The sequence below is a fragment of the Anolis carolinensis genome, chromosome 2 (assembly GCF_035594765.1).
Source record: "Anolis carolinensis isolate JA03-04 chromosome 2, rAnoCar3.1.pri, whole genome shotgun sequence".
Taxonomy (NCBI): Eukaryota; Metazoa; Chordata; class Lepidosauria; order Squamata; family Dactyloidae; genus Anolis; species Anolis carolinensis.
Genome location: NC_085842.1, coordinates 6283529 through 6300098, shown reverse-complemented (window position 1 = coordinate 6300098; position 16570 = coordinate 6283529). Strand labels below are relative to the sequence as shown.

The 16570-nt window shown below is 43.9% G+C and overlaps 1 protein-coding gene across 4 annotated transcripts in view; it reads right to left on the bottom strand.

Annotated features, from left to right (window-relative positions):
* The window catches only part of LOC100559565 (H-2 class I histocompatibility antigen, Q9 alpha chain), an 80962-nt gene that overhangs the window by 14763 nt on the left and 49629 nt on the right, over positions 1–16570 (bottom strand). For all 4 annotated transcript variants that reach the window (XM_062972937.1, XM_062972936.1, XM_062972940.1 and 1 more), the window contains exons 3-7: positions 12821–13096; positions 9886–10170; positions 8979–9062; positions 8093–8125; positions 6221–6253 (exon numbers count right to left, since the gene is read on the bottom strand). In XM_062972937.1, coding sequence (XP_062829007.1) covers positions 6221–6253; positions 8093–8125; positions 8979–9062; positions 9886–10170; positions 12821–13096 — 711 coding nt within the window. The remainder of the gene's footprint in view (positions 1–6220; positions 6254–8092; positions 8126–8978; positions 9063–9885; positions 10171–12820; positions 13097–16570) is intronic.

Below are 16570 nucleotides of genomic sequence, written 5' to 3'. Positions count from 1 at the left end.
CTTTGATTTTGTTGGTCTGTTGCAGTGAAAGCTTGCTGCCAGGCCGAAAGGCAAGTGAGAGAGTGGGGCTCCATTCCTTCAGCCTCTGCAGTATCCTGCTCTTCAGCTCGCGTGTGTGCGTGTAGCCCTGCGGCTGTTTCGGCAATTGCACGGCTGTGCAAAACCCAGCAGTAGGTCCTGGAGGTGGTGAGTCCAGAAGCACTCGGCCGGGACAGTCGCCTGGCGGTGGTGACCTGCCTCATCGTCCTGCGGTGGTGACCTGCCTCATCGTCCTGCGGTGGTGACCTGCCTCATCGTCCTGCGGTGGTGACCTGTTTCATCGACCTGCGGTGGTGACCTCCCTTCACAGCGGGGAGGAGGCGTCTCTTCTCTCCTCCTTTCCAAAGCCAGCCTCGGTGCTCCTTCGGCGGCAGGCCTCGAGCCGCAGAGCACGAGGTGCTTGAAAATTTGGCGAAGTCGCCATTTCGGCAGTTTACGTCACTCGGGCAAGGGAGGTAACAAGTGGCAAGTTGCTGTCAGTTGGCATTTTGCAACTTGCCCACCAAAATCTGGCGCCAAAGGTCACAATCTTTGTAAAGTATAGTTACTTAGTGATATATATTGCTATGGTTAAGTGCTGTGAATTGTATTATATATTGAATTTGCTTTTATTGTAAATTTACTTGCAGGTATATTGCATTTGCCTTTGTTGTAAATTTACTTGCTATTAAGAATACATAATGTCTATGCAATTTCAAGATGATACAGATGGTATACCTCCTTCTGAGGCTGAAAGTAGGAATGAAAGGCCCCAAAGGATAAAGCACCCTTCAGCCAAAATGCTAGCCCATCTAATAGACGAAAAGGAGCTCCTCCATGTGAGGTTAGGTTCGGCATGGGAGCGCATCACAACATTAATGGACAGAATAGAGAGCTTGGGTATCACAAGGGTGCCAGCCATATTACAGACAGACCTCGAAGAAGCCTTCGGTCTTTGGAGGGGTTTAGTGTCTAAGATAGTCCAGGTCCTCGAGCGCATTAACGCCAAGGATTCAGAGTTAGAAATAGGGAGTGTTTTAGCTGACACTAATGAGAAAGAAAATAGGGTGAGGGCAATCCTAGCTTCCTTATGCAGCCATGAGACCAATCTTTTAAAATCACCTGCTGTGGCACTTAGTCTTAAGTCCAACCGCTCTAGCCAGGTATCTAAACTAAGGGAGCGTGCATCGTCTAAACACAGCCACTCTAGCAAGTCTTCTGCTGCTGGGAGTGCCATCTCTTCCCTAGCTGCCTTGCACATTAAGGAGGCTGCACGTCTGGAGCTAAAGAGCAAGGTAGCGGGGGCGGAGGCTGATGCTAAGGCAGCTGATCTCACCCTTCCCTTTAAAGAAGAAGAGCAACGACTGCAAATAGAACAGGCCCGTAGACAAAGCGAAATGCAAATGGAACAGGCCCGTAGACAAAGCGAAATGCAAATGGAACAGGCCCAAAGACAAAGCGAAATGCAAATAGAACAGGCCCGTAGACAAAGCGAAATGCAAATAGAACAGGCTCGTATAGAGATGCTTAGAATAAAGATGGATGCCGCAGCCAAAAGGGTAAGGGCTGAGACTTTGGCCAAGGCCCTAATTGAGCCACTCACAGAAGAAAATGTAAGCCAGTTACCAATACAGGACCCTTCTGCCAAAGTGTTTGCGCACCTTGGCAGCATGTACAGCCAGTTTTCGGATGAGGAACAGGGAGACTTCTCTCCTTACCCAGAGCAGGGCCCCAAAGTCACTTTTGAGTTTCCTGCAGAGCAGAGCGTCATAGCGGGGAGCTCACCCTTGCTCGAGCTACCTGTGCCTCCTGCTAAAACCCTAGGTCAGTCAATCAGGGCCTCAAGGCCGAGCGCTAGTTGGCCCCTACAGACAGCTGCACAGGGAACCATCGATTCGTCAGTGGTCGATGTCATCCCTCCAAGAGGCCAAAGGTTGACGCAAGGTACACGGTGGGAGTCCACTCCACAACAGCAAACTCCTCAATTGTTCCCTTCGACGCCGGAGTCCCAGCTTGTCTCCATCATCAGAAGCCCCAGAAGAGATCTTAAGGACAAGGGTGTCGAAAAGTTTTCGGACAAGCCTGAGGAATTTCTTCTCTGGAAGGCCACCTTCCAGAGAGCAATCAGAGACTTAAAGTTATTGCCTGAGGAAGAACTGACTCTTCTGGCTGCATGGTTGGGCCCAGCCTCATCCTCACAAGTTAAAAAGATCTACGCAGCCCACGTAGCCGATCCCGACAAAGCCCTGGAAAAGGCCTGGGCCAGGTTGCAGCAGAGGTATGGGGCCAGTACAGAGATTGAAGCATCTCTTATGGACAAGCTCCAAAGGTTCCCAGCTTTAAAACTCAAAGACTTCAAACTCTTGTGGGACCTCAGCGATCTCCTTGCGGAATTAGAGTCGGCCAAGGAGAATCCAGAACTGCCCGGTTTGAAGTGCCTCGATCAGCACCTGTCCCAGAGGCAGATCTTGACCAAGCTGCCCTTCACTTTGCAAGAACGCTGGGGACAGGAGGTCTTCAACTACAAGGAGGCCCACTCCCAGGCATACCCTCCATTTTCTCATTTGGTCCAGTTCATCACCAGGGCAGCCAGAGAAAGGAATGATCCACAGACGGGCCTCCCCACCTTATACCAAGGGACCCAGCCAGAGAAGGCACCTGAAGTGGACAAGAAACCACCTAGAGAGGCCAATAGACCTGTCAGCGTAAAGGCAGTCGAAACTCAACACAAGACTGACGAACCCAGGTCGGAGGTAAAAGAGTTGCTTTGCCCTATTCACCAAAAGCCTCACAGCTTGGCCAACTGCAGGGAGTTTAGTAGAAAGACATACAAAGAAAGGCAACAGCTAGTTCAAAAGCAGGGAATCTGCTTTAGATGCTGTGGAGCAACTCCACACTTTGCATCCAACTGCAAAGAAAACATCAAGTGTGAGAAATGCAACAGCCTCAAGCATTGCACCACAATGCACAACTCCAATATCATCTCCCACCCCAAAGAGAACGCTTCACCAAAAGAAAAGTCAGCAGTCGAAGACACCGACAAGCCAGCCGCACCAGAGATGCAGGTGGAAGTTTCAGCAGTCGCCTGTACAGAGCTGTGTTCTGACTCGCACCAGTACAGAGTTTGTCATCCTATCTGCCTAGCGGATGTATATCCAGCCAAGAGCCCTTGGCTTAGAAAGAGACTCTATGTGGCCCTGGATTCACAGAGCGACGCCTCCCTGGCTACTCCAGAGTTCTTCCGCATGTTTGACCTTAAAACCAAGATGGTCGACTACACTATGACTACGTGTGCAGGAAAAAAGAAGTTGCAGGGTCGCATAGCATCTGGCTTTGTTGTCTCCTCTTGCGACCAGAAGAGACAGTTCAAGTTGCCAGACCTGATTGAGTGTTCCTCCATCCCTCGGAACAAAAAACAAATTGTAACTAGAGAAGTTGTGGAGGCTCATCCACATTTGCGACGGTTAAAGAATGCCATACCAGCCTTTCAGCCAGATGTGGACATTGCCCTTCTGCTTGGTGCGGACTGTCCGAACTTGTTCTATGTGAACAACCAAGTTAAGGGACCTCCAGGGGCGCCCATTGCTCAGCTGCTACCACTAGGCTGGACAGTTACAGGCCCAGTGTGCATAAACAAGATGCACCCACCATCGTCGTTGGACTCCAATCAAGCACAGGTGCTTAAAGGTGGACGTCCTACACTTGTGCGCAGTTGCCTAAGTCACATCTCAGTCTACTGCCAAGCAATAACTCCAGAGTATTCCTCCATCTTCAAAGTCTCTGAGAGAGACGAAGCCACAGCGCTCTCGAAAGATGAGCAAAGGTTTTCGGACATTATGAATGCTCAAGTCTCACGAAGTGCAGAGGTGAAAGCCTGCAAATCAACCACAGAAATCAAGATGGGCCAAAGATCTTGCCTGGAACCACACCGTTTTGAATGTTTTTCGGAGTGGCACAGTCTTCTTAGAGCAATTGCTAGGCTTATACATCGTTTAGCTTGCAAAGATAGTGAGCCTTTACAGGTCCAGGATATGATAAAGGCTAAGAGCGTCATATTCAAGTCAGTACAGAGATCTGCTTTCAAGCAGGAAATAGCTAGGCTAGAGCAAGGGCTCAACATCCCTAATCAAAGTCTTCTAAATGAGTTAAACCCATTTCTAGACAAGGAGGGTATTTTGAGAGTTGGAGGAAGGTTAGCCAAAGCTAAACTCAAGGCGTGCATAAAAAACCCCGTCATCATACCCCCTAATAGTCACACTGCATTGCTGCTCGTTCGGCATCACCATGAAAGGATCCATCATCAGGGTAGAACTCTAACTGAGGCAGCCCTTAGAAATGAAGGTCTGTGGGTAGTTAATGCCAAAAGGTTGGTCAACAGTTGTATTTTCAAATGTGTTAAATGCAGGCGCCTTAGGCGAAACTGTCAAAGTCAGTTGATGGCAGAACTACCTCAGGATAGGACTTTGACAGACCCACCCTTTTCCCATGTGGGAATCGATGTGTTTGGTCCTTGGGAAAACCAGGGGTGGTGTTGTAAATAACAAGAGGTGGGCAGTTTTGTTTACTTGTTTAGTAATACGAGCTGTCCATATAGAAGTCATAGAAGGGATGGACACTTCATCATTTTTAAACGCATTAAAAAGGTTCATAGCCCTCAGAGGGCCAATTAAGTCAATTCGGTCGGACTGTGGCACCAATTTTGTAGGTGCGACCAAAGAACTCAATTGTGTGTCTAGGTTTGGGAGAGACCCAAAGGTTCAGAACTTTACGAATACTGAACAAATTATGTGGACTTTCAATGTTCCTCACGCCTCCCACATGGGTGGTGTTTGGGAGAGGATGATTGGTATTAGTCGCAAAATCCTTAATGCCATGCTTTTGAGTCATAGGTCATTGACGCATGATGTTTTGGTGACACTTATGGCGGAAGTTATCAACAACCGGCCGCTGGTTCCCCTTACCAGTGACCCTGAGAACTTACAACCACTGACTCCTGCACTTATTTTGACACAAAAGGTGCCAGGATGGAAGGACATCATGTTGCCAGTTCCGGACGGAACTCACCGTGCCCTGTGGAAACAGGTGCAGTCCTTGGCCAACCACTTTTGGAAAAGGTGGAAAGCTGAGTACTTAAGCCAGCTTCAAGCTAGAAGAATCTGGCAAAGCCCACAGGACAACATTGAGGTTAACAACGTTGTGTTGTTAAAGGACAAAGACTTGCCCCGCCATGCGTGGCCCATGGGCATTGTATTAAAGACCTTTCCTTGCCCGGATGGTAAGGTCAGGAAAGTTCAATTAAAGACTTGCAACAGAGACAAAGTGTCCATTTTGGACAGACCAATTAGTGACCTCGTGTTGCTTATTGGAGATGTTTAAAGTTCTAGTGTTTGTATTGTCATATGTGCAAAGGTGTTTGTATGTTTTTGAGTGGTAAATTCCCACATCCTGGGAATTTAAGCGGGGAGTGTTCCGTCCCCCAGGACGATGGTTTGCCTTACTTATTGGTCGTTTGTTTGTTTTCCCTCCTTTGCAAAAGCCCAGGAAAGGTGGCTTGAAGTCTGCAAGAGCTGGCTGCAGTTTTCTTTGCAATGATTGGTCAAAGAGTACAACATCTTAGGACCGCCCTTTTTACCAGGGTCTAGTCTCCATTTTAGAGTTTCATTCTGGCTATAGTCTTCCAACGTGCTGGAGCTGTGCAAGGCTAACTGGGACAAATCATCCTCAAAACCAGGCCAATCTAAGCCTATCCAAATTAGATAAGTATTGAATTATATTGATATGGAATAGGAAATCTAGTTAAAGGAGCAGGGTTATTCTGTCGCTTCTAGAACTAATCTTTGCTGTAAAGATAGGGAAGGAAAGAGTTTCTCCTTCTAATATGTTTTTTATTGTCCGGCGGACGGCACAGTTTCTGTGGCTGCAATTCCAGAGTGCAGGCACTCTTTGCCTTCGAGGTGCCAGATGAGAACCAGGCTGTGCCTTTCAGTCTCCAAGACTGGGCCATTGCTCTCAATGGGACAGTGGGGGAATCCAGAGAGGTGAGGGACAGCTTCCCTTTTACTCACCTGAAAGTTAGTACAAGGTTTGGGAGATAAAGGAGTGGGGAAACGGGTGGATCTAACAGTAGCACCAACTTGCTAGGGAATCCCTTTTTGACTTGCAAGTGTTGTTTTCTTGGAGGTGGAGATCACTTAACACTTACCTGTCCCAGAGCTGTTGGATCCTTGTTCACTTGCTGAAAAGGAAGCAAAGGACAGGAGGATCAGTTCCTTGAACAGGAAAGGTTTGACTTATCTCTTTTTCTCAAGACAAAGTATTGAGAAAGTATTTGCAGCGCAGCAGTAGTTGGATGGAAGCAGTGGAGTGCAGAACGAAGAGACACTCAGAGACGTTGGTAAAACTATTTACAAAGTTTTACTGTATGCAGTAGTAATCAATACAAACAGACTTGCAGACGATAGACGAACACTGGACTGTTCTGTTCTCCAACAGAACTTGACTCGAACTCTAGGCAGACAGAACTCAACTGAACTGACACAATCGGTATGCACAAACATTTGTGTCTGGATACTCCCTAGTTCCAGCCACACATCAAGGACATCATAGCTTCTTGGCAATTAACTCTTTCCACACTATGGTACATTCTGGATGATGCAATCAGTTGCAATACAAGCATGGCACAAATTGCATTTAAACACTATCAATACACAAATCCCACATTAACAAAAGATGTACACATATGTATGCACACACAGTTATCAGCTATTAGGATGAAAATTGCTACACTTGTAGAACATACTGTAAGCCCCCCAAGTTTTGAAACATTTTGCTCATTGACTGGCTTTTAGGGGATTTTCTTTCAATTGGCACCTTGGCTGAGTCACTCTCTCTCAGCCGTAGAGAACTGAATTAACACACTCAGAAAACTATGGTTTGGACCAAGCTGTCAAAAGCAGGAGGAAAAACAGCCTAAGCGTTGGTTTTTATAATTTCTCTAAAAGGGACTAACACATTTTCCTCCCAGAAAAAGGAAATAAAGAACTCTGTAAAATTATTAATGGAATTAAATATATATTTAATATGGCAAAGGAAAGGAAAGGGATTAGTAGAATTGATTCAAAAATATTTTTAAGATGGCAAAGGAAAGGAACAGGTTGGGAGAATTATCAGTTGACCCCCAAATATTTTTTAAGATAGCACTATGATTGCTTTATGCCTGGCAAGGGGTGATTTTCCTCCCAGGAAAAAGGAAATAAAGAAAGAATTTTGTAGAAATATTAATTAATTTTTAATTAAAGAAATCCAAAGGGAAAAAAATTCTAATTGATTTCAAAATCAAAAATGAATCCTTAGTAAACAGAAAACCTCCCAAATGAATCCTTTGTAAAGGGAAAAATCCCTCACATGCAAAGAAAATGATCCTAAAGGGATCTTAAGCTGTGGTTGTATGCAAAAGCAGTAGAGAATGGACCGAATGAATTCTGATCCCTTGATCTACCTCTCACAATGGAAGTGTGGCTGCTTCCATTTAAGAGAAATGCCTGCAGCTGGGTCTCCAACCTTCCCCTCTGCCACAGTCCTGATAGGCTGAGAGGATGTGACGAAGCAAGTTTGTGCCTCCCAGAAGAGTTTGCTTATGCTTCAAAAACAAGCTGACTCATGGAGACTTAAGAAAATTAATAAACTTCTTCTGAAGATGGGTGTTTTGATTAGTCTGCATTTGGTGAGGGTGGCATATAAATTTTGCCAAAATATGGCCAACTTACTAACAGTTTGCACAGCTCTAATATATATTCACAGAAATATATATACATATGCATATGCATATGTATGTATATTATTAGAACACTGCAGTTCCAATGCTGCTCAGCATATAGAGTGCTCAACATCACCTCCTGCTGCCCATCTAGGAGTCTTTCATAATATGAACTTGATACAGCAAGTGAACATGGAGCTGCCTTCTGCAGGCGCTCTTCTCAGTTAAATATCTCTCCTTCCTCCACTCCTTTCTGGCAGGCCATAGCTCTGCGCCCACCCTTCAGGAGTAAACCTGCAAAGGGGAGGTGGTACTCACCTGCAGCTGCTTTGTATCCACTGTGATGTTTTTCTGCAGAGACAGAATCAGGAAGTTAAAGCTAACCATCTTGTTTTCTGGTGGAGAAGATCACACACCCTCCTCTTCCCTCTCTCACAGGGTTTCTCCCATTTCTTCCTAGCAACCCATAGAGAAACAGACCTCTCAAAGCTTCTTGGAGAGATATTAGCAGATATGGGGAAGCTTTTCCAGTCAACAAGCTGAGATTCAGCCGGGCTGTGGCGCAAGCTGGTAAACAGCTGCTGCAATAAATCACTCTGACCATGAGGTCATGAATTCGAGGCCAGCCCGTGGCAGGGTGAGCACCCGTCAATTAAAAATAAAATATAGCCCCTGCTCATTGCTGACCTAGCAACCCGAAAGATAGTTGCATCTATCAAGTAGGAAATAAGGTACCACTTATAAAAGTGGGGAGGCAAGTTTAACTAATTTACAACATTGGAATGAGGAAGTGAGGAAGTGCCCTCAGAGTACATGATGAAGCAGCTGCTCCCCCCTGTGGCCAGAATCAAACATCCCCCCAGGAGAAGATTAAATTGCCTCTGCGTCTGTCTGTCTGTCTGTCTCTGTTCGATGTGTTTATGGGCATTGAATATTTGCCCTGTATGTGTATAATGTGATTCGCCCTGAGTCCCCTTCGGGGTGAGAAGGGAAGAATATAAATACTGCAAATAAATAAATAAATGAATAAATTCAAGCTCATGATGTGGCCGAGAGAAGGCAAAAAGAGTAGTCCATGCCTCCAGGTTATCAGTTAAGCCAAATTGTCCCCTCAAGGGAAATAGGGTTTCCAATAGGGAAAAAAACTTTCCTCAAACCACAGATTGCCTCCCTCCACAAATAAATTCATTCAGAATTTACTCACTGAAATACACAGCAATCCAAACAATCCCAGCCATCAGGAAGATAATTCCCACGACACACCCGATGATGAGCCCCAAGTTGAAGGCTGGAGGTGAAATGGAAAAGAACAGAAGAATTAAAAGGAAATCACCAAACCAAACAATTTATGGAACAGGTTGTCAAGAACTGGGGAGTTCATGGAGACCAATGCTAAAACAAGTGTGTTTGTGTACATTCAATGAACAACCCAGCTCCCATAACCCTTTGTCAGGGTTTGCAGAATTAGAGGCGGCAATCTCTGTTCCAAGGATAATAACCATAATAGAAAAGCAGCCAGGCACAGCTCCACTATGCCTCGGTCCCAAAGGCTGATGAGAATCCCTAATTACATCTCCCAACTGCCCTTGCTCCAGCCTCTGAGGGAGAGAAGAGCAGCCGGCATCTGCTGGACTGAATCCCCTCTCACACTGCCATCCCCTTTTCCTTGCAGGTCTTCATTAGATTTTACCAGTCCCTCAATGAGGGAGAGAGGGCGGGGAATAAAAAAAGTAAATAAAACATGCCCAAAGGCAGGGAATTCCCTAATGATTTGAAAACTGCTGGAAGTATAAACACTTTAACAAATACACACATAGTAAAATAATTAAATTTAGTTTTTGTTGTCAGAGTTGCAATTTAACCATTTACAAATGTATCATCAAAGCCACTTAGGATTAAGGGCAGGAAGAGTCCAGCCAGTCTGGAGTAGAAGATGAGAATGTATAGCCCACAAGGCACTTGCAGGAAGGGAAACACTATGCTACACTATATTGAAAACTATGCAATTGGGGTCTAACGATCAAGCCCATGGTTCTACAGATGGTGCCTTGGGGGGGGGGTTGCCCTTTTGCCCCTCCCAGAACCTTCCTTTCCTCCCTCAAATGACTCACCAGGCTCCTCCCAGGCCACGTCCACAGGCTTCGGAAGCCCATCGTGCTCCACGTGGCATTTGTAGCGTTCCCTCTCCTTGGGGTCCACCTTGATGCTCCTCCAGGTGTAGTAAGTCCCATCTGAGTTGGGGGACACCAGGCCATGGTAGACATCCTGCGTCCAGACCTCCCCATCCTTTGTCCAGTCGATGTCGATGTCCTTGGGGTAGAAGCCCCCCACCCGGCAGATCAAGGTCTCCATGCCGTCATGGGCCGCCTTGCGTGTCACCTTCACTTCTGGCTCCTCTGCAAAGATGATATCAGAATAAGCACAGGGCTTTACTACTTTCCAGACAGGTGAATGCTCCAGTTTCAGAAAAGCAAGGCACCCTGTGTGACTTATGACCCCTATGTATTCAGCACTCACATCTATAGGACCCCATAAGATAATAATAATAATAATAATAATAATAATAATAATAATAATAATAATAATAATAAAAAAAAATCCCTTGGCAAGAAGGGGATTCTCTAAAACCCTCAGATGCTTTGAAAAGACTCAACCATAGCATGTAACTGTTGTACACTAGGGCAGGCACTCCTCTGACCTTGAACACCACACTAGCTTGGTAAAATCAGCAAGCAGTTTATTGAAGAATATATGTAGGCAAAGCAGTAAACAATAGTAAAACAGCAAAGTTTAAATATTTTAAACAGTCCATAAGCCTCAAGAGGATACAAGATCCATAGGCGCATAAGGATGCATAAAACAAGGCAGCAGAGAAAATCCCATACATCAAACTGGAGCTTGGCTACACTTGGTATATGAAACTAAGAGCACTTGAAAGCAAGACTGTCAGGAAATTCCAACGTTGACCTGATTGAGGCCACTCTTTCCCATGACTCAGTATAAGGCTTTTCCAGATCCCAAAACTGAAAGGAAAGCATTTATCTTGACCTTATCCCTAGATAAAGGTTGTTTATCTCTCTTTTCCTGTAAACGAACTGATTGTCTTTACCTCTGAACACTATCTGTTTACAAAAGCTTTGCTTTCTATCCATGCCCTCACTATCTTGGCCCTCAATAACTTGACAAATCTGACAAATCATCTTCAGACAGTTGTTCTGAGAAAAGCTGTGAAGGGCCTCTCCCTAGAATATGGCCTTGGGAATCTTCCTCAGCCAGCTCAGGCCTCTCACCTGAGCTTAACTCAGGTCCAGGCAAACCCTCATCCCCCCCCCCCCCCCAAATCCAGAGCACTGTGGTTCTGGAAAGGAACTTTTCCCAGCTCTGACTGGGGTGGATGGGGCTGGGCTACCTGGGAAGGGCTCTTCTCTGTAGCTGCAGAATCTCTCTTTCCACCTACATCTGACCTGCTTCAGCCAAGCAAAATTTGGCCACTGACACTTGGAAGAAGGAACGGAGTCAGTCTCTTGTAGCATGAAAGTTAGAACAAAAGGACGGGGAGAAAGAAAGGCATGTGGCAGCACCTTTAAAACTAATAGGCTTGTATTTTAGTATGCATTTTCATGGGCGTCAAATTCATTTCTTCAGATGGTGTTCACAGTGGTATTAAAGCATTCCCACAACTGTATAAAATATACTTTATAATCCGAGAATTTAATATCACTCTATACGGCATATATTGGTTTTTATCCATGAAAAGGCATACTAAAAACCAGTCTTGAATCGGGTGCTTCCTTGTTCCCTCTTTCTTCCTCCTCCTTTTGACACATGGATTGTTGGGAGTCATCCTGGACTTCTCAAGTCTAAATGTAGACAGATAGATGATAGGATTAGATTGAGGGAATCCTTTCTCTGTATCCAAAGCATGCCTAGATAGGCTTTATTGTGTTTCCACTCTTTCTATCCTGTCTACGTCACATCCCTTACTTTGATGTTAGTAGAAATGTGAATCTTCAGAGACACTAACTTCCCATTGGTCGGAATGTTTTATGGCCCCAATAAACTGGACCATGAGGTCAGAACCATTTTTGGTTCTCTCTCTTCCTCTTTGTCCTCCAAACTAACAACAGCATCTTGCTGTCCCTCCTGTCAAGATGTAACTATCTAGATGTTTGTTATTTTTACCTTTTCATATTTACCTTAGAAACTAGCCTAGAGAGCTAGACAGCTCCTAAACCTTTCCATCTACAATGGAATTCTTTTTACCTGAATAAATGCTTTTTGAACTTTTACTGAGCCTCTGCAATCCATTTCCATCCTAACAGACAAAGGCTTTTCTTTGCTCACCACGTGTAAGTATCTGCTGTTTTGAAAGTCTGCTTTTGCTACTCTGCTATATTTTGGTGGAATCTCCCCCACAGAGGGTTAAATTGAGTCTAACCGCTCAGAGATTACCACAACATGGATGGGATGTTTCCCTTTCATCTTCTAGCACAGTGGTTCTCAACCTCGTGTCTCCAGATGTTTTTGGCCTACAACTCCCAGAAATCCCAGCCAGTTTACCAGCTGTTACGATTTCTGGGAGTTGAAGGCCAAAAACATCTGGGCACCCCAGGTTGAGAACCAGTGTTCTAGCAGGATTTGCCCATGAAAGAGAAAAGGGGAGCTATGGAGGGTGGACTGTACTATCTCAGCCTGGAAGCTGAAGTCCAGGGGTGGGGGAGAAAGGTTATTATTATTATATTTATTTATATCTATTAAAACATATTCAAAGTTAAATACCATAGCTGCCGTTTGCTTGGATGGTTTTGTTGCAAACAGGAAAACATGGAGGAAATGCAATTCCCATTTGCATCTCAGGATTCCACCCCCACCCCCTGCTAAAATCTGGAAAAGTATTCAACACACACACCCCTCTTGTGAAGGTACAATCCAAACTCTCAGTGGCCCCTTTCCTACTATGAAAAAACTAAAATGCAGGTGGAGGGGATGAGAAAGATATGAAGATACTGTAATCCTCCTTTCCTACACCCCCATGATGTTCTTCACCTGTCCTCAGCAGGGTCTCCTTCCCGTACTCCAGGTGTCTCTGCAGCCACTCAATGCACTCCTCCTCCAGGTAAGCCTTTTGGCGTTGGGCAATGCCAGGTTCAGCCTCCCACTTCCTCTTGGTGTTCTGGGCTGGGACATCGGCTGCCGTGTAGGTGAGGGTCTCCTTGTCAAAGCTGATGTAGTCCCTCCCGTCGTAGGCAGACTGGAAATACCCTCCTTTGCTCCCGTCTCTCCTCAGCTCACAGCCGTACATCCGCTGTAGAGTGTGAGCCCCTGAAAGAGACCCACAGGAGTCAGGAATATTCATTTTCCTCAGGCTCAGCATTAATCCAGTATTAACATTCAACTCCTGAGAGAATGAATCCCCCTTCCTCTCCCTCTCCCCCCCCCTTCATCTTACTCCCCACTGACTGGGTGGGCTCCTCTAAAATCCCATGGAGACCCCCATCCTCCCATTTCATTTCAAAGGGGCCATTCCCTCATGATCCTCCCCTGCAGAAGAGGGGGTCCTGCCAATTCCCACTGGATGCTATTCTTCCATTAGCATCACATTTGGAGAAAGGGGGCCCAGTTCCCACCCCTCTCCACCCCCTAAAAACCAAGAACAACAATGAATGTGTGTCAGTAAACCAAGGCACAAGGTTGATCTCCCCCCCCCTTCTCTCTCTGAGGCTCCTTTAAGATTAGGATGAAGGAGGGAAAATGGGAGATGACTGCCCTACCCTCACCAGGGCTCCACTAAGAAACATCTTATATTATGGGAGGGGTGGTCTTTTGATGCCAGAGGGAAATTATCTACCTCTTCTAATGAACTGCAATTTTTTATATCATGGGAGGGGTGGACTTTTGATCCCAGAAGGAGAGAGGGGCCTTCCTGAAAGAGAGAGTCCCAAACGGAATGCACCTCAAAATCTCCTCCCCATCCCATAATGAGATTCAGGCAACATTCCCTAGGATTTTATTTATTATTTTATTTATTTACTATATTTATACCCTGCCCCTCTCACCTTGAAGGGGACTCAGAACAGCTTACAAGTAGGCAACAATTCGATGCCACATAAACATACAAGTAAAATAAACATATACATTAAAACCATAAAGTTAAAACAATCTAAACATTAAAACCAATTATTAAAATCACACAACCCAAAATCAAAACATAGGAGCCATTCCAGTCGTAATTCCACTAATTCCATATCCACCAATGGCACTGAAATTACTGTCCAAAGGCTTGGTCCCACAACCACGTTTTTAATTTCTTTCTAAAGATCAGGAGAGAGAGAACTGATCTAATTTCACTGGGGAGGGAGTTCCACAGCTGAGGGGCCACCACGGAGAAGGCCCTGTCTCTCGTCCCCACCAGTCTCAGCTTTGGGCCTGGAGACACAGATGTCGGGTGGCCAGGACTGCTTTTGCACATCTAAATCTTGCGTACCAACTGCACCAGCTGTTTGACATGGTCAAGGTGGCACATGCTAAACTGGAGCAAGGTACAAGAGCCATACTAATCCCCTGTTTACTCCCTTGCCAGCCAGTGTGTTTTCAGGCATGATTGGAAGTGCTGGTTATGCCCCAGAAAGTTAAATATGGCTCAGATCCAGGCTATCTGGCAGACCGTACCTTCTTATATGAGCCTGTCCAATCTGGCAATCATCAAGAGAGACCCTCCTCTGAGACCCATCCCTGTCACAAGCCCAGATGTGGGGGGTGAGATGAGAGGGGGTCTTCCTTCTCAGCGGCTGCCCTGAGACCCTGGAGCCCCTTCCCAGAAAGGACAGAACAGACCCCTCCCTGCTGTCCTTCCATCTGCACACAAAACCCTTTTTCTTTTCAAATAATGGGCTGAGGATGCCACAGTGTTTTAAACTGAACTGTTTTTAATTAGTTTTTAATCTTTTAATTGCATTTTATTCTTTTAAATCGAAATCTGAATACTAGAATACTTTTTAAATTTGTTTTTATTAATTTATCAATCCAAATGTACAAGCTCACATTTTCCTCATTCTACAATATCTCAAACACATCACGTTGCATACAATCCGACAACAAAAAAAAGTCATGAACATCCCCAAGCATATTTCCCATCAGTCTTTTAACTTTTCCATTACAACTTCACTATACATCTCTCCACTACACACCCTTCATCTACCTATACATGCTTTATTTTCAATATTATTATTATTATTATTAATTTATAATTCTAAATGTTTAAGTATACATTCTTTCCTCATTTTACAGACATATCACATTGTATGCAATCCAACAATAAAGAAAAATCAGAATCAAAACATTTTTATGCATATTTCTTATCAGTTTTAGACTTTTCCATTACAACATTACTACATATCTCTCTACTACACCTTTTTATCTACTTATACATGTTTTATTTATTATTATTATTATCATTATTATTGTTATACCTTTTCCCCCTCTTCCCTTCCCCTTATTTTGTGCCACTTTCACCAGGACCAACCAACTCATATTGTTTCACAAATCCAAAATTTCATTGACTCTGTTGCCGGCTTATACCCCTTTCCCTCATTAAAAATATACTCAATAAATTTTCTCCATATTTTCCAAAAATCTGTTTGTTTTGATATTCCCTTTTTAATTTTAATACTGCAAGTCAGCTTATCATTAATTGCTATGTTCCAAATTTCCCTGTACCATTCTTCTAATTGGATTTCCTTTTTTTCTTTCCAGTTTTTTGCTATTAGCAATTTTGCTGGTTATCAAATTAGAAACCAATTCTTTCTCCTCTTGTGAGAGGATATTATCATGCATAAGTAATAATGCTGATTTAGGTGTATTCTTTATCTTTATTTTTATTATTGCTCTTATTTCTTTAAATATCATTTCCCAGAATTTTTGTATAATTTTACATGACCACCACATATGAAGATATGACCCTATTCCCTGACAGCCTCTCCAGAACTGATTTGTGTATTTTTTATCTATCTGATTTAATCTGATGGGAGTTAGGTACCACCTCCATATCATTTTGTAATAATTTTCCTTAATTCTTATGGACATATTTTTTAATAATCTCATACTCCATATCCTTCCCCATTCTTGATTATTCAATTTTTCCCCCAAATCTACTTACCGTATTTCCTTCAAATGAACTTGTTTCTGTTCGTCCGTTAGTAATAGTTTATAAATATTGCTTACTGTACCTTTTAATGCCACATTCTCTTCTTTAGTCTCCCTTTGAATTATCATCTCTTCTATTTTTGTATATTCCCTACCCCCATTATACTTTTTCCTTAAATCATTTGACCATTTCCCCAATTGTAAATACTTGTACCACTCAAAGTCTCTTCCTCTTAGTTCATTTTTAATCCTTTCCATATTTACCATCTTCAAATCCCAATCTTTTACTTTCATTATACCTCTTTCATTAAATTCTGCTTCTAGTTGTTTTTTCAAATTTACTGGGAAGTTTTCTGTCATTAGAACTGGCATGATAGGAGAAATACCTGGCATTAGAGTTTTTTTGTATCTTCCCCAAATCTCCAAGATATTTTTTAAGAAAGGGGTTGTTTAAATTACTATACCATTTCTTTTTATCCTTTTCTCTATTGTTCCTGTAAAAAATATATTCTAGTTTCAATTCTAATTTTTTATCGTCTTCTTCTAGCCCAGGGGTCCCCAAACTAAGGCCCAGGGGCCGGATGCGGCCCTCCAAGGTCATTTACCTGGCCCCTGACCTCAGTTTTATAATATAATATTTTTATATCAGTTTTA